Genomic DNA, 21,178 nt, shown 5'->3' on the forward strand with positions numbered 1-21,178 from the left:
TGGGCATATTAAGGTCACTGCTGCTTTGGGAGCCTGCACAACAGCATCACACCAGTGGCGGGGGCTGGAAGGAATCATTAGGTCCGGTTCCCCATTGTCCTGCTCTAATGCATTGTCACGGACACCTGTGCACAAGGAGCGCTGCCGAGTCAGAATGGCGATGGCTTTGCACTGAGGGGCAGGGCAGGGCGGCATCAGGCTGCGAGTGCCTGTAGAGCAGAGGCGAGCACAATACACCCAGCGCTCTGTGCAGGCAGAGGGCGCAGACTGGCTGTGGGTGACCGGGTGGAGGAGTAGCATTTCCCCGGCTCGTGTCTCTGCAGAGCCCCGCCAGCCTAGGGGTCAGCAGAGAGCCAGAAAGGCTCCAGCAATCGCACTGCAACTCCTCCCCCAAACGAGCAATGGCTGCGAGCCTGAGACTCTGGAGGCTGAAGCCCTCCCGGATCCTCCGCTGCCCCCTTGCCTCTGGGTTCCGCCGCGGCGCCACAGCTGGATCGGGGCAGCAGCCACAGCTGGAGAAACTCACCAGCACTCGGCAGCTGGATGGCATCAGGTGAGGCTGCGCTGCTGCCCCCGTGGGAGCCGCTGAGCAAAGGGTCAAACAGAACCGACCAGCGCTGGGACTTCAGAGTAGTCCCCACTCTCCCGAGTGCCCTCATGGGACATTCCCGTCGTGGGATTGTGTCTATAACCCAGACCCCAAAACGAGGGGTGTCTGTGTAACGCACTAGACCCCACCCCCAACTCGCCCTTAATAGCAAAAGGGTTGAAATGCTGATGGATTTCCCTGACATGCAGACAGAGTTTTCTATGCAGTTAATCTTCATAACTCTGGGTTTCTGGTGTCAGTGATTTAATGAGACAATGCCAACTTTTGTGGGGGACCTGCATAGATTTGGCTGTGCAATGAGTGAATGTAACTGAAAGGTGGATGGGGTACAGTTCAAGGCCAGCATGACAGTCAAAACCCAGGGGAATCATTTTTTAAAAGTCCTTTTAAAAATAAGGACATTAAATAGTTTACAGGAGCAGGGATGGGGCCTTCCCACGTGTCTGTTACTCTGTTCAGTCCCTAGCACAGTGGGTGTGGCTTAATAATTTTGACAGAACATTTGCACTTCTAAATTTTCCTTGTATATAAAATCCTGACTACACTGCCCATGGTGTGCATGGTGCTGTCTGACCTATGAAGAGCCGGGAGTCTCTCTGCCACAGAGATTTACCAATCGAAGGGCTTGTCTACACTGGCAATTTACAGTGCTGCAACTTCCTTGCTCAGGGGTGTGAAAAAACACCCCCTGAGCGCAGCAAGTTTCAGCGCTGTACAGCGCCAGTGTAAACAGTGCACCAGCGCTGGGAGCTACGCCTCTCGTGGAGGTGGGTTTTTTTAGAGCCTGGGAGAGTCTCTGCCGTGACTACACAATCCACGTTAAAGCGCTGTCAGTGTTTCTCAAAAGTCAGTGTTTCTCAAATGCAGCCACCAGGGGCTTTTCTTGCAGCCACAACCTCCTGCGCTGTGATGCGGGGGGGAAGTGGCATAGTAGTGGCCCTTCCTGGGTGCTTCTGGATGCACCACCTGTGTGTTGGTTGCTGTATCTGCCAGCAGGGGTTGGGCCCTGCTCCCCTCCAGAGACACCTGGGGCACAACACTGGAGGAGCAGCTGGTGAGTTCCCCACCTTCCCAGGAGTGGTGGGGCTCAGGCTTTGGGCTTCAGCCCTGGTGTGTTGGGGTGGCAGGCTCTGCCCACGGGACTTTGGGCTCCAGCCCTGGGCTCTGGCTGCACAGCCGTGGGGCTTCAGGCTCCAGCCCCCTGCTGCCTCCCCCAGCCACCCACCTACCACCCCCATCGTCCCTAACCCCGCTGCCTCCCCTGACCCCCATCCAGTGTTTAATTTGTCCCGGGCTTGCCAGGGTTGAGTACGTCTGCTGTGAAAAGTGATACTTGTATGTTTGTTAATATCACTTTTCACAGCAGACTTACTAGCTAGCAATAAATATATTACAATAATTTGGACATGTGTATGTGCATATTTATTTGTTTTTCCTAAAGCTAACCAAATATTATAGGAAAAAATATGAGAGCGGCTGTCAGTGAGTGCAGCCACCAAAAAATTTGTCCTGAGAATCCCAGGGCTAGATCCTGCAGTTGCTTCTGTATGGACAGACCCCTGGGCCTGCCTGGAGCCCCATTGCCCAAGGCTCCCATGCTTATTTCCATCAAGTGTAGTCCTGTTGACCTAAATGGGATTATTCACAGTCACAAGTGTTATGCCTGGTCTTAAATGTGTGCAGGATTGGGCTCTAAACAGACACAATGAGGTACAGGACATAACTGTGCCTTCTTAGTCCCACAAAGTGTGTGGCTTGGAATTTTTAAATTAAATTTTGTATTTTTTGGCGGGGGGAAGGGGACTCCTGCCTTCACTTTATGAAATTGTCATGCTCTTACCCTTTGCCACCATGGGAGAGAAGTGATAATAGAATAAACATGACTTCTGTCTGTTCCCAAGAGGTGGCCTCCCAAGGGTCTAATGATGAACACATCTGGCATGTATAAGTAAGCTCTGTAGCCAGTCCATATCTGATACAGAGGATCACGACAGCCTCCGTCAGGGAACAAAGCTGTCAAGAAATGCTTCTGGTGGCAAGTTTAAAACCAGATTCAGCTGTAAATTCTTTAGCAGAGGGACAGTCTTTTTGTTACATGATTGTACAGTGCCTAGCACAATGGGGTCCTGAGCACTGATGAGGTCTCTTGGCTCTACTGCAATACAAATAAATAATATTAAATAAAATAACAAATTTCAAGTGCCCGTCCTTATTTTGACCAAAGCTTTGATTCCAGAAACAGTCGCAGAGATTCTATTTTGTGTGACTGGATCATGACCAAGTTGTTATTAAAATCTTTACAGACACATTATCTTGAATAACCCTAAGAAAAGAAATGCTCTGTCACTCTCTATGCTGATATGTCTCCGCGATGATATTCTGCATGATATCGAAAGCAAGGCTCTCAGAGTCATCATCATTTCAGGTACTTCCTTGATCTCAGGGGAAAATAAAGGCTGGAAAAAAAGATGGGTTAACTGCCATGTTCTACAATGCCATATACCTAGTGGTGGTTTGGACAGTGTTAGAGCTGGGCAAATAATGGATGTTTTGGTTCACTGTCAGTTCTAAATTTGCAGAGTTAGGGCCATTGTTTACCCTGCTGTAAAATTGGAATAATACTTACCCAAACTCTGTTAGGTGTTTTAGATGAATGTCATTACAGATCTGGGGATCCTGCAAAGACTTACATATATGTAGGGCTTCTATTTTTCAGGGCTTATTAATTTCATTTTTAGGGGGTTATTTTTAGCAATTTTTAAATTTTGTGTAGCTGTAGATGAAACAGTCTTCCAGGGGAGCAGTGGGGGCAAAAAATCTAACTTGTTTGAAGACTGAGCTTGATAAGCTTATGAAGGGCATGGTATGATGAGGATATATGGCCCATATCTCCAGTGTCTGGAGATGGGACACTAGATGGGGAGGGCTTTGAGTTACTACAGAGAATTCTTTCCCAGGTTTTTGACTAGTGGGTCTCACCCACATGCTGAGGGTCTAACTGATCACCATATTTGGAGTCAGAAGGAATTTTTCCCCAGGACAGATTGGCAGAGACCCTGGGGGGTTTTCACCTTCCTCTGCAGCGTGGGTCACAGGTCACGAACTGGTTTGAACGAGTGTAAATGGTGGATTCTCTGTAACTTGTAGTTCTCAAATCTTGATTTAAAGACTTCAGTAACTCAGCCAGAGGTTATGGGCGTATTACAGGAATCGGGGAGGGGGTGATATTCTGTGGCCTGCAATGTGCAGCAGGTCAGACTACATGATCATGATGGTCCCTTTTGGCCTTAAAATCGATGAGTCCAAAAATCAGGGATGTTGGAGTTTTCTCTTTGTATACACTGTAATGAGCAACCTCTTCATAATGTTCCCTGGTGTACATCAACCTACTACTGTTTCGAACCACACTATGCTAAAGCGCACCAGGGAACCTTTAGTGCCCACCAGCAGGGTCTGCACAGACCAGTTAATGCGCAACACATTTGTGTGCTTTAGAAATCACCCCCTCATAGTCTGCATTACTGCTCTGTGTAGACAAGTCCTTAAATACAAGTAACCATTGCCAGGGTTTATTTGATAAACACTATTTTTTTTATATCGTGTTTTATTGGTTAAGACTTAAAATCAGAAGTCCTACAGATATGCTTAATTTTACACACTGTGAGCAATACCTTCAAAGTGACCTGAGAGAGTACTACCCACACTGTGTGAACCTAAGCGTATGCATAAGTCCATGCAGGGTCTGGCCCTACTCTATATGTGCAATAATAAGTACTGATGATAGTAATAACGAAACTTTCCTTCACTCAGTAAAAATACAAATCTACACTAGTGACAAACACTGCAGAAACCCTCTTGTAAGCTGCAGTGTTTTGGACCATTACTGCAATATATTTTTAAGGGTTCATAAGTCCAGTTGCTACTTTTCTTTTCTTTTAAAAATCAATTTTATATATAGGGATTTTTTAACAGAATAAAGCCTAGGTTACAATGACCATCAGGTTAAAGAAAATTCCTTTTTTTTTTTAAGGGTTTACTGTTCAGAGGTGTTGAGCTCCCACAACTCCCATTGATTTCAGTGGCAATTCCAGAGGCTCATGTGCTTAATGTTGATATTGTGATCAGTGTCACAACATGTTGTGCAGAAGTTCAGTGGCTAGGACACGATATTGAGACTCAGGAGATGTGGATTCTATTCCCAGCTAAATCACTAGCTGCCTTTGTACTCTTGCGCAAGTCTCCAAACTTCACCGTCCCTCAGTCTCCCTATTTGTAAAAGGAAAGATGACAAACATGATAAAGATCTAAAAGTGACCAGCATTATATAAGATCCAAGTTTTATTATGTCCCTTCTTCCTTCTAGATACTCATATAACCCCTATCACTATAGGTAAAGTTGATGGGGATGGTATAAGAACTGGAATACAACAGTAATATCTGAGCACTTCCAGAGCATATAAAATAGAAAAAAAACAATAAACAATCTTTTTTCTTTTCTGGCCTATAGGAGCAATAGCTTGATTCGTTTATAATTCTTTTTCATTTTGTGTGCATTGTTGTGAGAGTTGGATTGTGTGTATATTGCTGTGGGTGAAGGGCTTATTGAGGGAAAGGCAGGTCAGAGAGATGAGTTTTCAGTTAGCTTTGAAAGTCCATGGTACTTTTTATGACTTGCTGTAATGAGTTTCATCATCTAGGTGCAGCCCCTGTGAAAATTCTGGCTCCTGTACACTCATGAGCTGCCCTGGGATGCTCCACAGAAGAGAGGGTGAAACAAACAGGGGGAAAGTGACCATTTTTTTGAAATTTTGTACTAATTTTTCAAAATCAAAAAAAGTAAACATTTTGTGAAATATTCAAAATTTTTACTTGGGGGATTATTTCTTGTTTTAATTTTTTTTTTTAAACGAGAACTTTCAACCAGCTCTACTCCAGTTTCATTGTTTTAGTGGAATGCAGCTGATATGGAGGAGGAAGTGATCTCAGGCCGAATCCTATGGGATGGTTTTTCATGACCTAGCAGTGGAGTGGCCCATGGGCTACTGTGTTTTGTATAAATAGGAGCTTTTTAAGGGCGTGCGTGTGGCTTTTCCCCAGACATAATTAGTTACAACGATCTGGCACAAAGAGAACAATTACATGGCCAGGGTTATGTCTGTCTGCAGGGATGGGACACAGTCTTTGCAGTTGGACATGGATGTTTTTTGGTGCCTGGCTACATAAGTATCCATTAGTAATGAGGAGCTCTGAAGAACCCCAAAACTGCCAACCAACTTATCCTGAGGACAAATGCCCTCGATAGAGAGGATACTTCCTTCTTCCTACCACTATTACCTTGCTGTGGCCAGGATTCAGCATTCATCTAGGTACAGATTTCTAGTAGGCATTGAGAGAGCTGGGGGGTGGTACTGTTTGTGTTTGACATAAAGGAGATGTATAGCTGGGTGTATTCTGCCTACTGCTGGCACTTCAGTCTGTGCTGTCACACCAGCCTTCCCGACCGCCTCATATAGTTAAAGGATCCTGGGGAGAGAAGAGAGAGAGGACTGAGCCATGTGGGACTCCACAGATGAAAGCTTTGGAGGTGGAGCAACCATTGCCCACAACAACCATCTGAGAAGAAAGACAGTTCTTGTCTGTTGCCCTCCTGAACAACCTGGCACCAGAATCCTGATCTTTATTTAGCGTGGGTGAAATATTAACCAGAGGCTGCTGAGTGCTGTGTAAACAGGAGAGAACTGTGTTAATCAGCCTAAGAACAGAGCAGCTCCCCACCATACTGGGTAGGAGCTGTTATTTAAGTTGCACTGAATGACTATTTTGTGGTGTTTTCTGAAAAGCTTGGCTGAGCCCTGTAAAACCGCATCACTTCCTATTGACTGAGGTAGGAAACTGCTAAACACAGGGGGCCAAATACTACCCCCCTCCCATGGAAAAGCCAACGGGATGAAGGAAAGAATTTCAAAAATTCTGTGGGTGTGACCTCACGTTATTTTTGAGGGGCTGCAGCCTCCTGACTTCACAGAGCTTGAGGATCCTTGGAGATATATGGTTCTATCCTCGCAGATCACAAGGCATACACGCAGAGAGCCAGCCCCACTATGCTTTTCCCTTGCCTCCTGCGCTGCCCAGCCCCCCTCGCTCAGGAGCAGTGCATTTGGTATACCACCTTCTCTCCGAGCTGAGGAGGGGGTGTCACTACTGCAAGAAGCAGCACTAACTCCCCTCTGGATTTCTCCTAGGAGACCTGAGTTGCTAGGGAGCATTTCACACACAGCAGTAATATTAATAAGGTGAACATGTGGCTGTCATGATTTGTCACGATGGAGGTACCAGGGCCGGCTCCAGGCACCAGCCAAGGAAGCAGGTGCTTGGGGCGGCCAATACAAAGGGGCGGCACTCCGTTTGCTATTGGGGCGGCACGTCCGGGTCTTCGGCGGGAATTTGGCGGCGGGTCCCTCAGTCCCTCTCTTCCTCTTTGAGCTGCCACCGAAGTGCCTCGCCACTTGGGGCGGCAGAAAACCTGGAGCCGGCCCTGGCAGGTACCTCCTGCATTGAACCGATCCGTAGTGTTACTATACAATTAAGAAATTGTCATGTTTTCACCCCAGAGGTGGCTGCATTTCAGCAGCTTAAGAGATCCCTTTGTATGGCTTGTATATCAATTTAAGATTATAAGGTCCCTTGGATGACTTTGGGATGAAATATATTTGAGCTACGTGCATGTAAATTCTTATTATGTCTGCCATTTTGTGCCTCTCCTAGATGACCAGTTGTCATGGCTTGCACTAAGTTACACAAGAGGTGCTCAGTAACAAGTGATGTGAGATCACTGTTGCATTTCACTGGGTACTTACAATGGAAGGCAAAGTGAAGCTGAAAATGAAAGCTCATGGGCTTCCTCTACAGATGTGTCCTTACAATGCCCATTAGAGTCCATGGGGCTTATGTGACTAAATGCTGTACAGCAGTCTGTATAATGGCAGTTGAAAGCTTGATCTAAAAAACAGGCGCCAACATTTTGTGATGTTTTTGCAAAGTACCCCCACCCCCATTTTTTGGGTATCTCTACTTCTGCCTTGTAGGACTTATTACATTCTGCATTGTCACCGGCCCAAGATGCTAGATTCATTCAGATCAGCGACGTTTACAGGTTTTTTTCTTCATTTTATTGCATGCTTTGCAGCGGAAGGACCTGTATTTTCCGCTGGCCATGATTTAAAGGAATTGTCTAGTGAACGGGACACGAAGCACCATATTGAAGTATTTGAGACCTGCGCTGAGGTAAGCCAGGGTGCTGGTTTTGCACTAATGCCAATGAAGAGGTGTTGGCGTTTCAGTGAATCCACTATTAAAGTGAGGAGCTGAATGGAGCAATGAAAAAAGTTTAAGAAGGGAGAGAATGTGGTGGTCTAGTGGTTAGAGCAGAGCTTGGCCCTCTAGACTCCTGACTCCAGTTCCTGACTCTGCCACTCTCTGATCTTGGACATGTTATTTCCTCTCGTCATTTCTCCATATGCAAACAGAAGTGCAAGGATTATGCATGATTAAAGGCTTGTATCTGCAATATGCAAATACCCTAAACTAGGTATAATTGTTTCATGTTCCTTTAAATCTTTTTAATATTTGATCCATGTATCATCACTGCATGAGTCTTGCACTTTGCGCAAATATGGATCAATTCCTTATCTGTTTCATAGGCATAATACTCCTAACCTATCTTGCATCAATTAGGATCTGTTGTCCTATTCCAAAACCTAGTTGATCAACTGGAACCAATAGGGACACATGGTTAATTTACTGATATTTGTTAAAAGCTCTGAGAATCTCATGAGAAAGTTGCTATGTAAGTGCCAGGTACGATTAGACATACTGATAACACCCATGGATTTGCCTGTTTTTATGAGTAAGATACATGTTTAATTTAAGGCTGATTTTTTTCTCCTTTCAGTTGAAGACAGGGGTAGCTTGAGGTTGGGTTCATGGGTTCAGTTGCACCCACAGAAATCATGAAACCAAGGGTGCAAAACCAGGAAAACAGGATGGGGAGGCAGCCAGGCCGAACCTGAGTGGCACTGTGACCCAACACCCAGAGTGGGGAGCCAGCCCCAGCTCTGCAGGACAGGAGCAGCTACTTCAGGGTGAGTGAGGGGATGGTCTCGCTCTCCAGCCCCTGCCTCTCAAGACCTCCCCTCAGCACCAGGCTGGGATTAAGGTTGCAGTGCTAGGAAGGAGGGGGCTGCTGCAGGTGGGCAGTGCCCCCTCAGCTGTTTAGTATAGTGCACCCATTGAATCAGGGCTGGCTACATTTACCCCTGGTTGAAGATAGTCATGTGTTATTCATACAGGCTTGTGCCTAACCCCCATCTGAGCAATGTCCTGCCATGCTGACCATGGGCAACTCAGCAAACAGCCACTGGTTCATGGAAAAGGGAAGATCAAACTGGAAACATAATACCTGTTCTACTGTCATATAGAGTGGAATCAAGAGTTTGCAATTTTCTCCACTTTAACACCAAAGGAAATTAAACTGTCCTGTGTTTATAATTAATACCATGAACGTGTGCAGGATTTCAGTTATCGGCAGTTCCAGCTGTAATCAGCAGGCGGATTGGAATAGAATGGCTCAGATATTTCATTCTTTGGGGTTCTTGATGTAGCAAGGTAGGCTTTGATTTAATAAAGAAAAATATAGAAGGATTAGCAGACTATTTGTAGTGTAAAAAGCTAAGTCAGTGCATAAGTCTTATACAGAATCAGGGCCTTAGTGTATGACGAGTGTAATAATTTAGCCATGAGTGTAAGGAACAAATAAGGCACCATGCTTCAAATAAATATCCTGGGACCATGAAAATGATAAAGAAGGTTCAAGAGGAAATGAAATGCCAGGGACTAAAATAAATAAGATATGATCTTTTTTTCTAACAGGAATATCTTGCACTTCGGTAGCCCCTTCCATCTGAGGATCTTAAAGAGATTGAAAAGCACTAATCAAACCTCACTTTACCCCTATGTGGCAGAGAAGTCTGATTGGTAAATAGCCACATCTTACATGTGGGGAAACTAAGGAAATTAAGTGACATACCCAATGTGGTCTGGTGAATAGAACACTGGACTAGGGGCTCAGGTGACATTAGTTCTAGTCCTGGGTCTGCTAGTGGCCTGCTGCATGCCCTTGGACAGATCACTTCATCTCTGCCTCAGTTTTCCCATCTGTAAAATGGGGATAATAATACTGACTTCCTTTGGAACACACTTTGAAATCTACTGATGAAAAGCACTGTTTAGAAGCTAGGTATTATTATCCCACACAAAACTCTGATACATCTTGGAGTAGAAACTAGCTCTCCTGACGTGTTTAAACACAAGAAAACAAATACGGTAATTTTTTTTAAAAGGATGTTTTGAAGAAAGTACCTGCAGATGTGTTTACTGTACACAAACGGATTCCTTGCCTGGTTCCATGTCTCAAGAAGTGCTGGACACTAGTTTTTAAACAATAGCACAAGAACTGAGATAAAGGCAGAGCTAATGCAAAACTGAATTTGGAGATTTCAGCCAAGGAGTGTAAAATATGATTAAGCAGAAGTGATTTCCCCCACACAAGAAGAGATGAAGAAACCAGCTGAAATTTGTCATCTGGTCACAGTGTGCTGATGTGAGTTGGTAATCATGATAACACTTAGCAGGTAAATAGCACTTTTTATCTGCAGAGCTCAAACATGGGTAAGTATCATTATACAGATGGGATCAGTACCACAGAAGTGTCCTGACCCCCAGCTCTGTGTAATACGCTTTGGGGGTAGGGACTGTCTTTTATTGTATGTTCGTTCAGCACCCAGCACAATGGGACACAGATAATAATCAGTGAAGATAATTATTGTATCTGTAATAACATCTTCAAGTCATGGATTATGGGAACATGTTGCACCTACGCATCCGTGACCTGCTGACCACTTCCTTTTGCACATACAGGTCATGACTCTGCTCCAAAAACTCCCCGTCCCAGTGATTGCCAAGGTAAATGGCTTGGCTACGGCAGCAGGCTGCCAGCTGGTGGCGAGCTGTGACATTGCAGTAGCGAGTGAGAAATCCAGGTTTGCTACACCCGGAGTCAAGGTCGGGCTGTTCTGCTCCACACCAGCTGTGGCCGTAGGGAGAGCCCTTTCTAGAAAGGTAGGCTGTGTTCAAGAGAGAACTGTTCTCTCCGGTGCCTGAAAGTAGACCCTGTATTTACGTGCTCTAGCTCCCATCCATGCACCTTCCTCACTCAGCACTTTGTAGTGCAAAACATTCCACTGCCAAAAGCAACTTTAGAAAAAAACATTGGTCTGAGGGGGGCTGGGAAGTCCAAGAATAATGTAGATGTGACCTGTATTCCAGGACAGCAGCTCTGCTACCTCCCTGATCCCAAGCAGCGGGTCCCCACAGCAGCAGCAGATCACCACAGTAGTTCTTCTCCCTCCTGCCAGTAAATTCTTTCCTTTAGACAATGATGCTTTCCCCCTGCTGAGAGACCCCTCCAAGTGCAGGATACCAGTCCCACTAGGTATCCATTCCTGCCAAGCACTGACATTTCAATGCCAACATGATCTGCTTAGATCTGTTTTAAATAGCATCTATGACCTTCCTTTATCTCCTCCCCTTTTCTTTCCTGCTGACTGTGAGTATGGGCCTCACTCACTACATAAGGAATACGATGCACTTCACAAAGCCTTGTTTGAGCTGTGAGGATACAGTCCTCATACTGTATCCATCTGGGCAGAAGCTCGTCAATGGGGATCTGCTCAAGTGCAAGGGTCCTCCTGTGCAGGTCAGATTGCAGGAAAGGGACCTTAACCCTTAACTTCCTGGCTCTGATGCCATCCTCTTGAAATCTAGTCCATTTTCTATTGAGTGAGTTAGAATGGTTTGATACTACAGCTGCTCCTGGATCATCCTTCCAATATTTCTGATTGCACAATTCCATGTTTAAAATATGTGTCAGTGTATTTTTTTAAAGTGCAAGTGCTCCCATATCAGATTAAAAAGCACCATTGTTGCAACTGTTAGAACTTCTGTTTTTACATCTTATCAAATGGAATGTGTCTGAGATGCTTCTATTTGTAGCTACTGAAGCAAAGACGATAACAAGGGTAGTTAGAGCTCATGATTCAGGATATCAGCTGATTGCCCCTACGGTCAGCAAGGCATTTTTCTCCCCATATTTAGCACTGTACAATTAGCCAAGTACATTATGGATTTTCCCCCTCTCATTTAAAGCATCAGACACAGGTCACTGCAGGAAGCAGGATACAGAAATAGATGTAGCCGTGATCTAACACGAGCGACAGGGAGTCTAATTAAAAACACACACAACTAAAACTAAGGCCAACATTTTCAAAAACTACCCACTGATTTGGCATGCCTTCATTTTTATTCTATTTTGCTTTTTATGTGCCCAATTTAAAGCACCAAGATGGGCCTATGTTTTAGAAAATGCTGAGTGCCCACCCCTCCCCTTGGCTTCAGTGGGAATCGTGGGGGGTCAGCAGTTCTCGGTATCAGGATCAGGTGACTCAAGTTGGCACCTAAAATCTGTGGGCACTTTTGAAACATTTTTGCCTCTGGACTCCACCCTGCTCCCATTGAAGCCCATGAGAGTTTTGCCAGTGACTTCAGGGGTGAACAAGATTGGGCCTTATGTCTCCATTTTAATTGCTGACGTAAACCAAAGCAAGTTGAACTGGCTCAATAGGATTTATTTTTTCTGTCCAGGTTGCATTAGAGATGCTGTTCACAGGAGAGCCTATTTCTGCCCACGATGCATTGCTGCATGGACTTATCAGCAGGGTGGTACCAGAAGACAAGCTGGAAGAGGAGACCATGAAAATTGCACGCAAGATATGTGAAACTAGCTGGTCTGTTGTGGCACTGGGGAAAGCCACCTTTTACAAACAGATGGCACTGGACCTTGATGCTGCCTACAGAATGACCTCCCAGGTCATGGTGGACAATCTGACCCTGAAGGATGGACAGGAAGGAATAGAGGCCTTTATTCAGAAACGCAAGCCTACCTGGTCACATAGTGTGAACACAGCTTGCAAATGAGTACGCTCAGGCTTAGCTAACTCACACCAGTGTCTTCTATGTGAAAGTCCCAGGGACTGTATTTTTGGTGTTGCTGAAAACTATATTTCACTTCTGTATTGTGTAGCCCTGGTGAGGATGATGGCCACTGGCACTGGTGATGAGGAAGGTATGTTCAGCTTGGACTATGGGCAAGTCCTCAGATGGTATAAATTGGCATAGCGCTGGTAAAAGTCACTGGAACTATGTTGGTTTACACCAGCTGAGGATCTGGTCTTCTGTCATTAAGAGGCAACAATATTGCACAGCTATTGGATGGTATGTCCATGGTTCAGCAGGGAGAGTGCCTCTAAGCAAAGATACTTTGTTCCTAACAGTGAAGTTCTATGCTACTTTGTTTGCTTCCCCAGGTTTTGCATAGTCAATTAATGCAGTTGCTAAATCTCATGGATTTCTTTCTTCCGAATGTTGGGATGGAGAATGCTATCTCCACTCTCCTTCTTTTTTCCATCTGTAAATATTTGGCAATGTTTGCCCCATTTATCACATACATCGATTTGCTAAATTTACTATATTTAGCTCTCCTATTCCCCTTATAGTTCATTTATATCAGGAGCATGATTTTCCACTCATAATGCATTTTCCAATAGCTATATGTGGTCATTTCTTTTAGGTCTTTCTTTTCTCTTCGTTCTTTTGTACTCAGCTCAATCCTGTTGACATGAGGCATTTTTTGGGTTCTCCCTCCCACCCCCATGTTGTCCACTGAATTCCCAGCATTCTGCATATATTTGTTTAGGGTTTTCATCTTCTCTGTTTCCTATAACTTTTGCCCAAACGCTTAAGTTCAATAACTTCAATCTTAACGCTACAGGCACTTCACCAGCAGCTAACTGCATTATACACAATAGTGTTGTGATGAAGACACCACATACAATGCATAATGTATGAGCTTGGATTGCGTCTAGCTTCCTTAAGATTGTTTGCGATGCTGAACTAAATGCTTGGCATTGGTACTCAGTATTTGGTCTTATTAATGCTCTATAATGCACTACCATTGCTTTCTTTTGTGCTCATCGGGTGGGTCCAGAAATACTTTAAAATAAGTTGAGTTTACCTTTACATTTATCTACACTATTTTCAATGTGATCCTTCCATGTTAGCTTCCTATCAAATGTGACCCCCAGGAATTTATAGCTTTTAACTATACCTATTAGCTGTTCATACAGAGACAATTAATCTTTTTAATTTTCTTTTTAGTGACTATCATTCCTTTCATTTTGAGAATTGAAAATTCAAAGCCCCACATTTCCCCATTCGGCAGTTTTCCTAAGCACTTCATTCATTTGTTTCTCACCTATTTCTTGGTTTCAGTTTTTAGCCCATATGGCGTGATCATCCGAAAACCAGGATGTGCCTATTCCTGCACTCGTCCTTTTGGGGAGATTGTTTATCATTACATTGAGTAAGATACAGCTGAGAACACTCCCCTGCGGACTGCCATTTATGATTGTGTATATATGCTAAAGTAGGCTTTTCCTACTCTGACCTGCATAGTTCTTTTACTTAAGAAATCTTTTATCCACCTATATATTCTTCCTTTTATGCTAATGGATGATATTGTACGCAATAAGCCCTGTCTCCATAACATGGCATATGCTTTTTCAATATTTAGGAAAGCTACTATCATTTACTCTTTTTCTCAGACTTTTTTGTGCCTCCATCTCTACTCTTAGTATGTGATCAACTGTACTCCTTCCCCTCCTGAACCCAGTTTTCGCATTGTCTATAAGTCCTTTTTTTTCTAGATATGTTGTTAATTGTTCATTCGTTTTTGCCATGGCTTTACCCATACATGATGTAAGGGCAATTGGCCTGTACATATCAGGTCTTTTTCGCAGCTTTCCTGGTTTCCATGCTGGGACTGCAACCACATGTTTCATCTCTATTGGTAGCTCACCTGTTCCCCACACACTGTTGTATAGTTTTAGTGGTATTTTCAGACTTCCTTCATCCAGGTGTATGAGCATTTCGTTCCATACACCATCCTTGCCTGGTGCAGAGTTATTGCTTTTACCGATAGCTTTTTGAAGTTCCCTCATACAGAAGTTTTTGTTTAATATTGTATTCTCATCTCCCTCCCACCTCTTCCTGTTCTCGTGATTCTCTTTAACAATTTTTCCCCATCACACAGATTTCTATATCTGATCTTCATCATTGCTAACATTGTGGAATATTTCTGCTAGGGCTTCTGCTTTTTCTTTGTTCAAGCTTTTTGTCCCTTGGCCTTCTACGATGAGGCCTGCTACAGAATTGCCCTTACTCCATATTCTATTCATTTTCCGAATCTGCCTGATGTTTTAGTATCTTTATTTATTTTCCCACCATACTTTCTCCAGCTTTCTTCCCCCGCTTCATAATTACCTTTCTTTTATATTTCATTAAATCCTTAGTATTCATTAACAACAAGGAGTCTGGTGGCACCTTAAAGACTAACAGATTTATTTGGGCATAAGCTTTCATGAGTGAGGTTTTTACTCACAAAAGCTTGTGCCCAAATAAATCTATTAGTCTTTAAGGTGCCACCAGACTCCTTGTTGTTTTTGTAGATACAGACTAACACGGCTACCCCCTGATACTTAGTATTCATTGTATTTTTTGCTTTCTTATATGCCTTGTTCCTTTCTTTAATTGCTTTTTTATATTCCTCATTCCACCATGGTACATGGTTTCTACCTTTAGGGTGACTTAATATCTTAAGTATTGCTAACTTCGCTGCCATTATAATTCCCTTAGGTATATTGCTACTAAACTCCTCGGTGTTATAACTTATACCTTGTTCATTAATATTTTTGTTACATTTGCTCCCAGTTTGATTTTTTTCATATTCCAAGTAGGGGGCCTTCCTCCATCCTCAACACTGCCTTTACCTTGATAAACTATAAATACTGGGAAGTGATCTCTTCCCATTCCCTCCTCTTCATCGACTTCCCAGATGCATTTGCTCGTTATACTACTTGACACAATTCCAAGGTCTAAACAGGAGAGATTTCCATTGGCTGCATTAAACCTAGTAGTGTACCATCATTCAGTATTACTAAATTATTTTCATCAATGAATTGATCTACACATTTGCCATTCTTATCATTTTTTCCACTTCCTCCTAATCTTTTATGGCTGTTTAGGTCTCCACATATAATATATGGGCCTGTGGCATCTTCAACTGTCTGTCAAATCCTTAAATCTCCAGTTTTCCACGGGGGTTGTATACATTATATAGTTTCAAAGATGCAGATTTATTCTGCTTTGGAATCTTGAAAACATTATACTCTATATTAAATTTCTTCAACTCAATTTCACAATAATTTAGGTTTTTCTTAGTGAATGTACAAACACCTCCACCCCTTCCAACTTCTCTTTCTTGCCTATAGATGCCATATCCTGGTATTCTAAAATCTAGTTTTCCCTATGAACCATGTTCCTTGTATTCAAATGATATCAGGTTTAGTATCTTTACCGAGGATATTTTTCTTTAGTTCCTGTCTATGTGCTATTAAGTGGTTCTCAACTTATTATACGTTGTGAGTCCGACCCCGGACCTTCGCTGCGTGGGGCCGGCTGGCTGCCCGCCCCAGGCCCCCACCGCGCAACAGCCCCGGACCCCGCGGGGCTGGCTGGCTACCCTGTGGGGCCGGCCAGCTGCCCGACCCCCACCGCGCAGCTGCCCGGCCCCCAGAACTCGTGGGGCCAGCTGGCAGCCCCGGACCCCGTCACACGCAGCGGGCCGGCTGCCCTGGACCTGGACCCTGAAGCTCATGGGGCTGGGAACCCTGGACCCCCGCTGCGTGGGGCTGGCAGCTGCTCCGACACCAAACCCCCGTCGCACGGCTGCCCCAGACTCTGCAGCTCACGGGGCTGGGCGGCTGCCCCGGACCCTGGGCCCCCGACCTCACGGGGCCAGCCGGCAGCCCTGACCCCGGAGTCCCACCAAGCAGGGCAGGCCGGCAGCCCTGACCCCGCCCGGCAGCCCAGACCTCTCTGCACCAGGTAGCCAGGAACCTGGCAACCCCGGCACGTTGGTAGCCTTTAGCACACAGCTGAGGTGGGCTGCAGCTGTGTGCTAATTGGACCACGGGTTGAGAACCGCTGTATTAGACAGTAAACAGTAAATACTTAGTACCATTCTATTTACACTTCAGTGTTTCCTTCACTTAAAAAAGCATGGAGTTGTTCTACTGATAAGTTGCTAACATGTAGGTACTTTCCTGCTGCTTTAACCATAATTTTCATTCTCTGATTTTTATCCCTGCCTGTGATGTGCAGTTTATTGCTTACATCAGAAATGGTATAAAACTCTTTGTCCATACATAGTATGTCTTCTCCTTTTCCCCCTGTAGCACTCATTATATCCTTTGATTTATTATGTTGTGTACTTATCTCTTCTTACTGAGTTTCCTTTCCTCTTCCCCTTTTGGTCTTAGATGCCTCCTAGTAGCTTCTGCATTGTTTTTGTACCTCTCTGGCTTGGCTGCTGTACACTTTCCATAGGTTGCACTGTGCTTTCCTCCATATTTGCTACACTTGTCATATAAATGCTCCCCTCCACATTTACTGCATCTAAATTTCCCTTCCTGAGGCTACGACTGCCGTGCTCTGTATTTTGTAGCTTGTTTGTGACTGCGAGTCTCGCACCTTTCCTGTATTCTTAAAGAATTGCAGAAGAGCTTTTTTTTTAATTGGGCCCTATTTTCCTTGTATTCTTGCTAGATTTTGCAAGGAAAATGTTGTTATTTTAAGGCCTCTGAGTTTTCTATCTAAACACCTCCTTTCACTGGTGCAGTCTTTACAATCCCAAAGGATGTGATCTATCATTTCCTGCGCCTTCCATGTTACGCATAATCCATCTTTATGCATATTAATGAGAAATAAATTACTATTTAATCTGCAATGCCCTGTTAGAATTCTAAATAGACCCACTTTGCTCTTCCTCTCAGAGCCTTGGAGAATATCAACATTTTCAACTGTTGGGCATACTTCTCCAAGTCTTTTCCCCTTCGTTTTGTTCACCCACAGCGCTTGCCATTCCTTCCTTACCACATTTTTATTTAGGTGTTTAAATTCCAATTTGCTTCAGGGGATTCCCAGGTCAGTGCATTCAGAATTAATTGTACTTTTTGCCTGTTTGTCTGCCTCTTCGTTGCCTGCTGTCCCTACATGCACCAGGATCCATGTGATTACTATGGTTACATCCAGTTGCATCAGTTGGGTTGTTACCAGTAATAGTTCATTAAGAAAATCATTTCTGCTGTCAGACTTGCCACTGTAAATTGCCTGCAGCTCTCATAGGGAGTCAGACAGGATGGCCATGGAGCTGGCACCCCCTTCCTGGTCTCGCTGCTCGCTTTATAGTGCTGGCCCAGCCCTCTCCCAGCTGGGATTCACTCTGTTAACCCTGGCCCTCCTCTCAGGTGATGCCAGGTGACTAACTGGTCTCAGACCTTCATTAACCCTATCAGGGCTGATGTGGGCTGCACAACCCATCACGGTTACATCAGACTGTTCAGACAGATAAGGAGAGGGAAAGGGTTAAATATGGGGGCAACTAACCTTGACAATGTCCTTTTCAATATAATAAGATGCTCTACTTAGTACATCTTCCTACATGGCCAGCTGAGAGCACTGAGGAGACAGTAAATTGTTTTTTATGTTTATATTTCATGGGGGTTATTCAGCTACTCAGCAAATCTCTGTTGGCTCTTCTGTTCCAGGCTTTTAGGAATAAGTACAGTATTGGATTTTTACAGAATTCTGCTCTCCCCAACTGGCTGTGGAATTGAAGTGGTTCACCTGGCCCATCCTAGACCACAAGTGATGTTTTTTATGTGTGCGCGCTCTCTTTCAGTAGATAATTATATTTTTAGAAATTGTCCTCATGTAATTAACTACCAGCTGCAAAGCCACTTTTTTAGATGGCTCTGTTGACACTGTCTTGAGGGGTTGGTTTGGTTTTTTTAAGAAAAGTCTGTTTCTGATTAAATAGTTACGAGTCAGAGTTGTTTTACTAAATAAGGGTCGAACCCTGCTCACCTTACTCCTGTGAATAGGTCTACTGCCTTTAAGCGCCGTATCCTGCCCATCTTATTCACAGAAATAAGCCCATTAATGCCCCAGTCTTGCAAAGACGTATGGGCGTGCTTAACTTTATGCGATCTTAGCAGTGACGCAGTCTCATTGAAATCAATGGGACTATTTGTCATATGTAAAGTTAAGCACATCCATACATACACCTTTGCAAGATCAAGGCTTAAGCCTTTAAGCGAGGGAGTGTTGGTTACTTATTAGATAGACCAGGGGAGTAGGATGCAGGGCTCCTGAGTTCTCTTCCAAACTCTACCACTCACTTGCTATTTTGGGGTCCAAACTTCCAATGTCCTGGGTTTTGTCAACAACCTCAGTGGAAGATGAGGATACTCAGCACCCTGAAAGATCAAGATCAGACCCTTCATAAAGCTGGCTCTTTGAGTCCAGTGTCTCTGTATCTGCTCAGAAGCATGTTATGAGGCATGACAAATTCTGTGCTAAGTGCTTTGAGATCTTCAAATGAAAAGCACTACTGAAGTATCACAGCCACTTATTTTTTAAGATGAAGATATTTCTTTGTACTATTTTTGCTCAATACAGCAATTGTGTAATTAGTATAGGCCTGGTTTGACTTGGGAATCCCCACCATTAGTCATCCATCTGTCCCTCTAGTGCTGAAGTCTGTGGAACAGCCTCCCCACGGGGATTGCTGCATACCCTATTGCTGGAAATGTCTCTCACTGGATTGGGCAGAGCTGTGAAGGAACAGAAAAGGGACTGACAAGGTGACCTAAATTTCCAGCTCTAATTTCCGCACAGATTTTTTTTTTTTAATCCACAACTGCCTTTATCTAATTTCATGAGCACACAGACTATTACTGTAAAGCAGAATGGTTGCAAATGTGTTAATTAAGTTCTACAGCCCAGGTTCAGCAAACCAGATGATAAATTGAAAGCCCTACTGCTGGGCCTAGCTGCTGCCCGAGGTCAGAATTTGCCCTGAAATAACTAACAGTCTTTCCCTCATCGCCCCATTCATTTCTATTAAAGAACCTGCGCTGGAGCAGTCAGCCTGTCAGGTAATTAGCCTAGTTCCAAGTGACCCCAATCACAAGTGACATGTCTGTGTGTTGGGCTTCTAGGAATGCAGCTTATCATTACAAGTGGCTCTGAGAGGAAGGGACAAGATTTCTGCTAACTGTACGAAGTACACAGCAGCAGCTGGAGTTGGGTCTGGTAGAGAAAATGTAACATACAAATTGCCAGCCCAGGTCAGCGCACTGATCCAGCTGGTCAGGCATCTTGCCTCAGAGAGTGGCTAGGACTAGCTGCCTTAGAGCAGTGGTACCCAAATTGTGGGGTGTGCCCCCCTAGGAGGGCCCGGAGGAACATCTGGGGGTGCACAGTGGGGCCTGGGCCAGCCCGCATGGGGGGGGGTGAGGAGGGAGCATCACCCAGCCCCACTCTGCCCCCAGCTCCACTCCGGGCCCACCCCTGCTCTTGGCCACCAGCCCCTGGCTGCGCGACCCCACTCTCAGGCCCCGGTCCCAGCCCGGTGGGGGGGACAGACACATTCAATACTGGTAAGGGCGGGGGGCACGATAGGAAAAGTTTGGGCACCATTGCCTTAGAGGAAGGTGTGTGAGCCCCATAATGGACTGAAGTGTCAAGTAATATAATGCGCACATATGATATATAAACATATTCCTCTAATGAAGAATGTAAGCAAACAAGCTAGGGTGCAAAAATAGGTTTTAGCTTCATTGAAACTGTAATATAGTAATGGCCGCTCTGGCTCAAAGAAGAACATCCTATGGGCCACACCATATTAGCTAGGGCAAATATGTTGAAGGTGCCCTTAGACAGACACACTCAGGATACTAGGCACAAGACATTTGATGTTAAATGTGCAAAAGAGTAGGAGATCAGAATACATCCTAATTTTCCCCATACTTGGGATTTTATCACAAGTATCACAATATTTGGCCTTTTTCTTAACTCTCTAGCTCCTGGAGTCAGTTGATTATATGAGAGTTTCAGCTTTCAGAGTTTGTTTGTTTGAAATAAGGTTCTAGCCCTCACGGTTGCAGAGGAAAGCTTGGAGACATGCACCATAATGGTTCAAAACCCAAAAGGCAAATAAAAAACCCCCAAAATTTAGTCATTTTAAATTGTGTTATTTTTAAGCCAGTCTCATGATTTTGGGGGCTGACTCTTGATATTTGAACATCTGGGGCTGGCGATACTGGGATTGGACTGTACTGGTAGCTAATAATTATTATTGTCCCCATTTTACAGGTGGGGAAAACGATGCCAATTGTTTTGCCCAAGTTCACATGGTCAGTCAGTAGCAATATAGCTTCCTCACCAGCAAAGTTTTCAGTGAAATCAGCAGAAATGCAGGGCATACATACTCTG

The 21,178-nt window shown here is 44.5% G+C and overlaps 1 protein-coding gene across 1 annotated transcript; it reads left to right on the plus strand.

Annotated features, from left to right (window-relative positions):
* The first annotated feature begins 395 nt into the window (after window positions 1-395).
* Window positions 396-15,168, plus strand: ECHDC3 (enoyl-CoA hydratase domain containing 3). Its single transcript, XM_024210856.3, has 5 exons — window positions 396-553; window positions 2,914-3,035; window positions 7,797-7,894; window positions 10,586-10,786; window positions 12,368-15,168. Exons 1-5 carry the CDS (start codon window positions 402-404, stop codon window positions 12,698-12,700), a joined length of 906 nt encoding a protein of 301 aa, XP_024066624.2. The 5' UTR covers window positions 396-401; the 3' UTR covers window positions 12,701-15,168.
* Window positions 15,169-21,178: the final 6,010 nt, after the last annotated feature.

The sequence above is a fragment of the Terrapene carolina genome, unplaced genomic scaffold (assembly GCF_002925995.2).
Source record: "Terrapene carolina triunguis isolate 2854851 unplaced genomic scaffold, T_m_triunguis-2.0 Scaffold68, whole genome shotgun sequence".
In the NCBI taxonomy this organism is placed as follows: domain Eukaryota; kingdom Metazoa; phylum Chordata; order Testudines; family Emydidae; genus Terrapene; species Terrapene triunguis.

Coding starts and splice junctions, on each gene's coding strand:
- ECHDC3 (XM_024210856.3), top strand. CDS start 402: ATGGCTGCGAGCCTGAGACTCTGGAGGCTGAAGCCCTCCCGGATCCTC. Junction 554..2,913: donor CGGCAGCTGGATGGCATCAG/GTGAGGCTGCGC, acceptor AAATCTTTACAG/ACACATTATCTTGAATAACC. Junction 3,036..7,796: donor CAGAGTCATCATCATTTCAG/GTACTTCCTTGA, acceptor CATGCTTTGCAG/CGGAAGGACCTGTATTTTCC.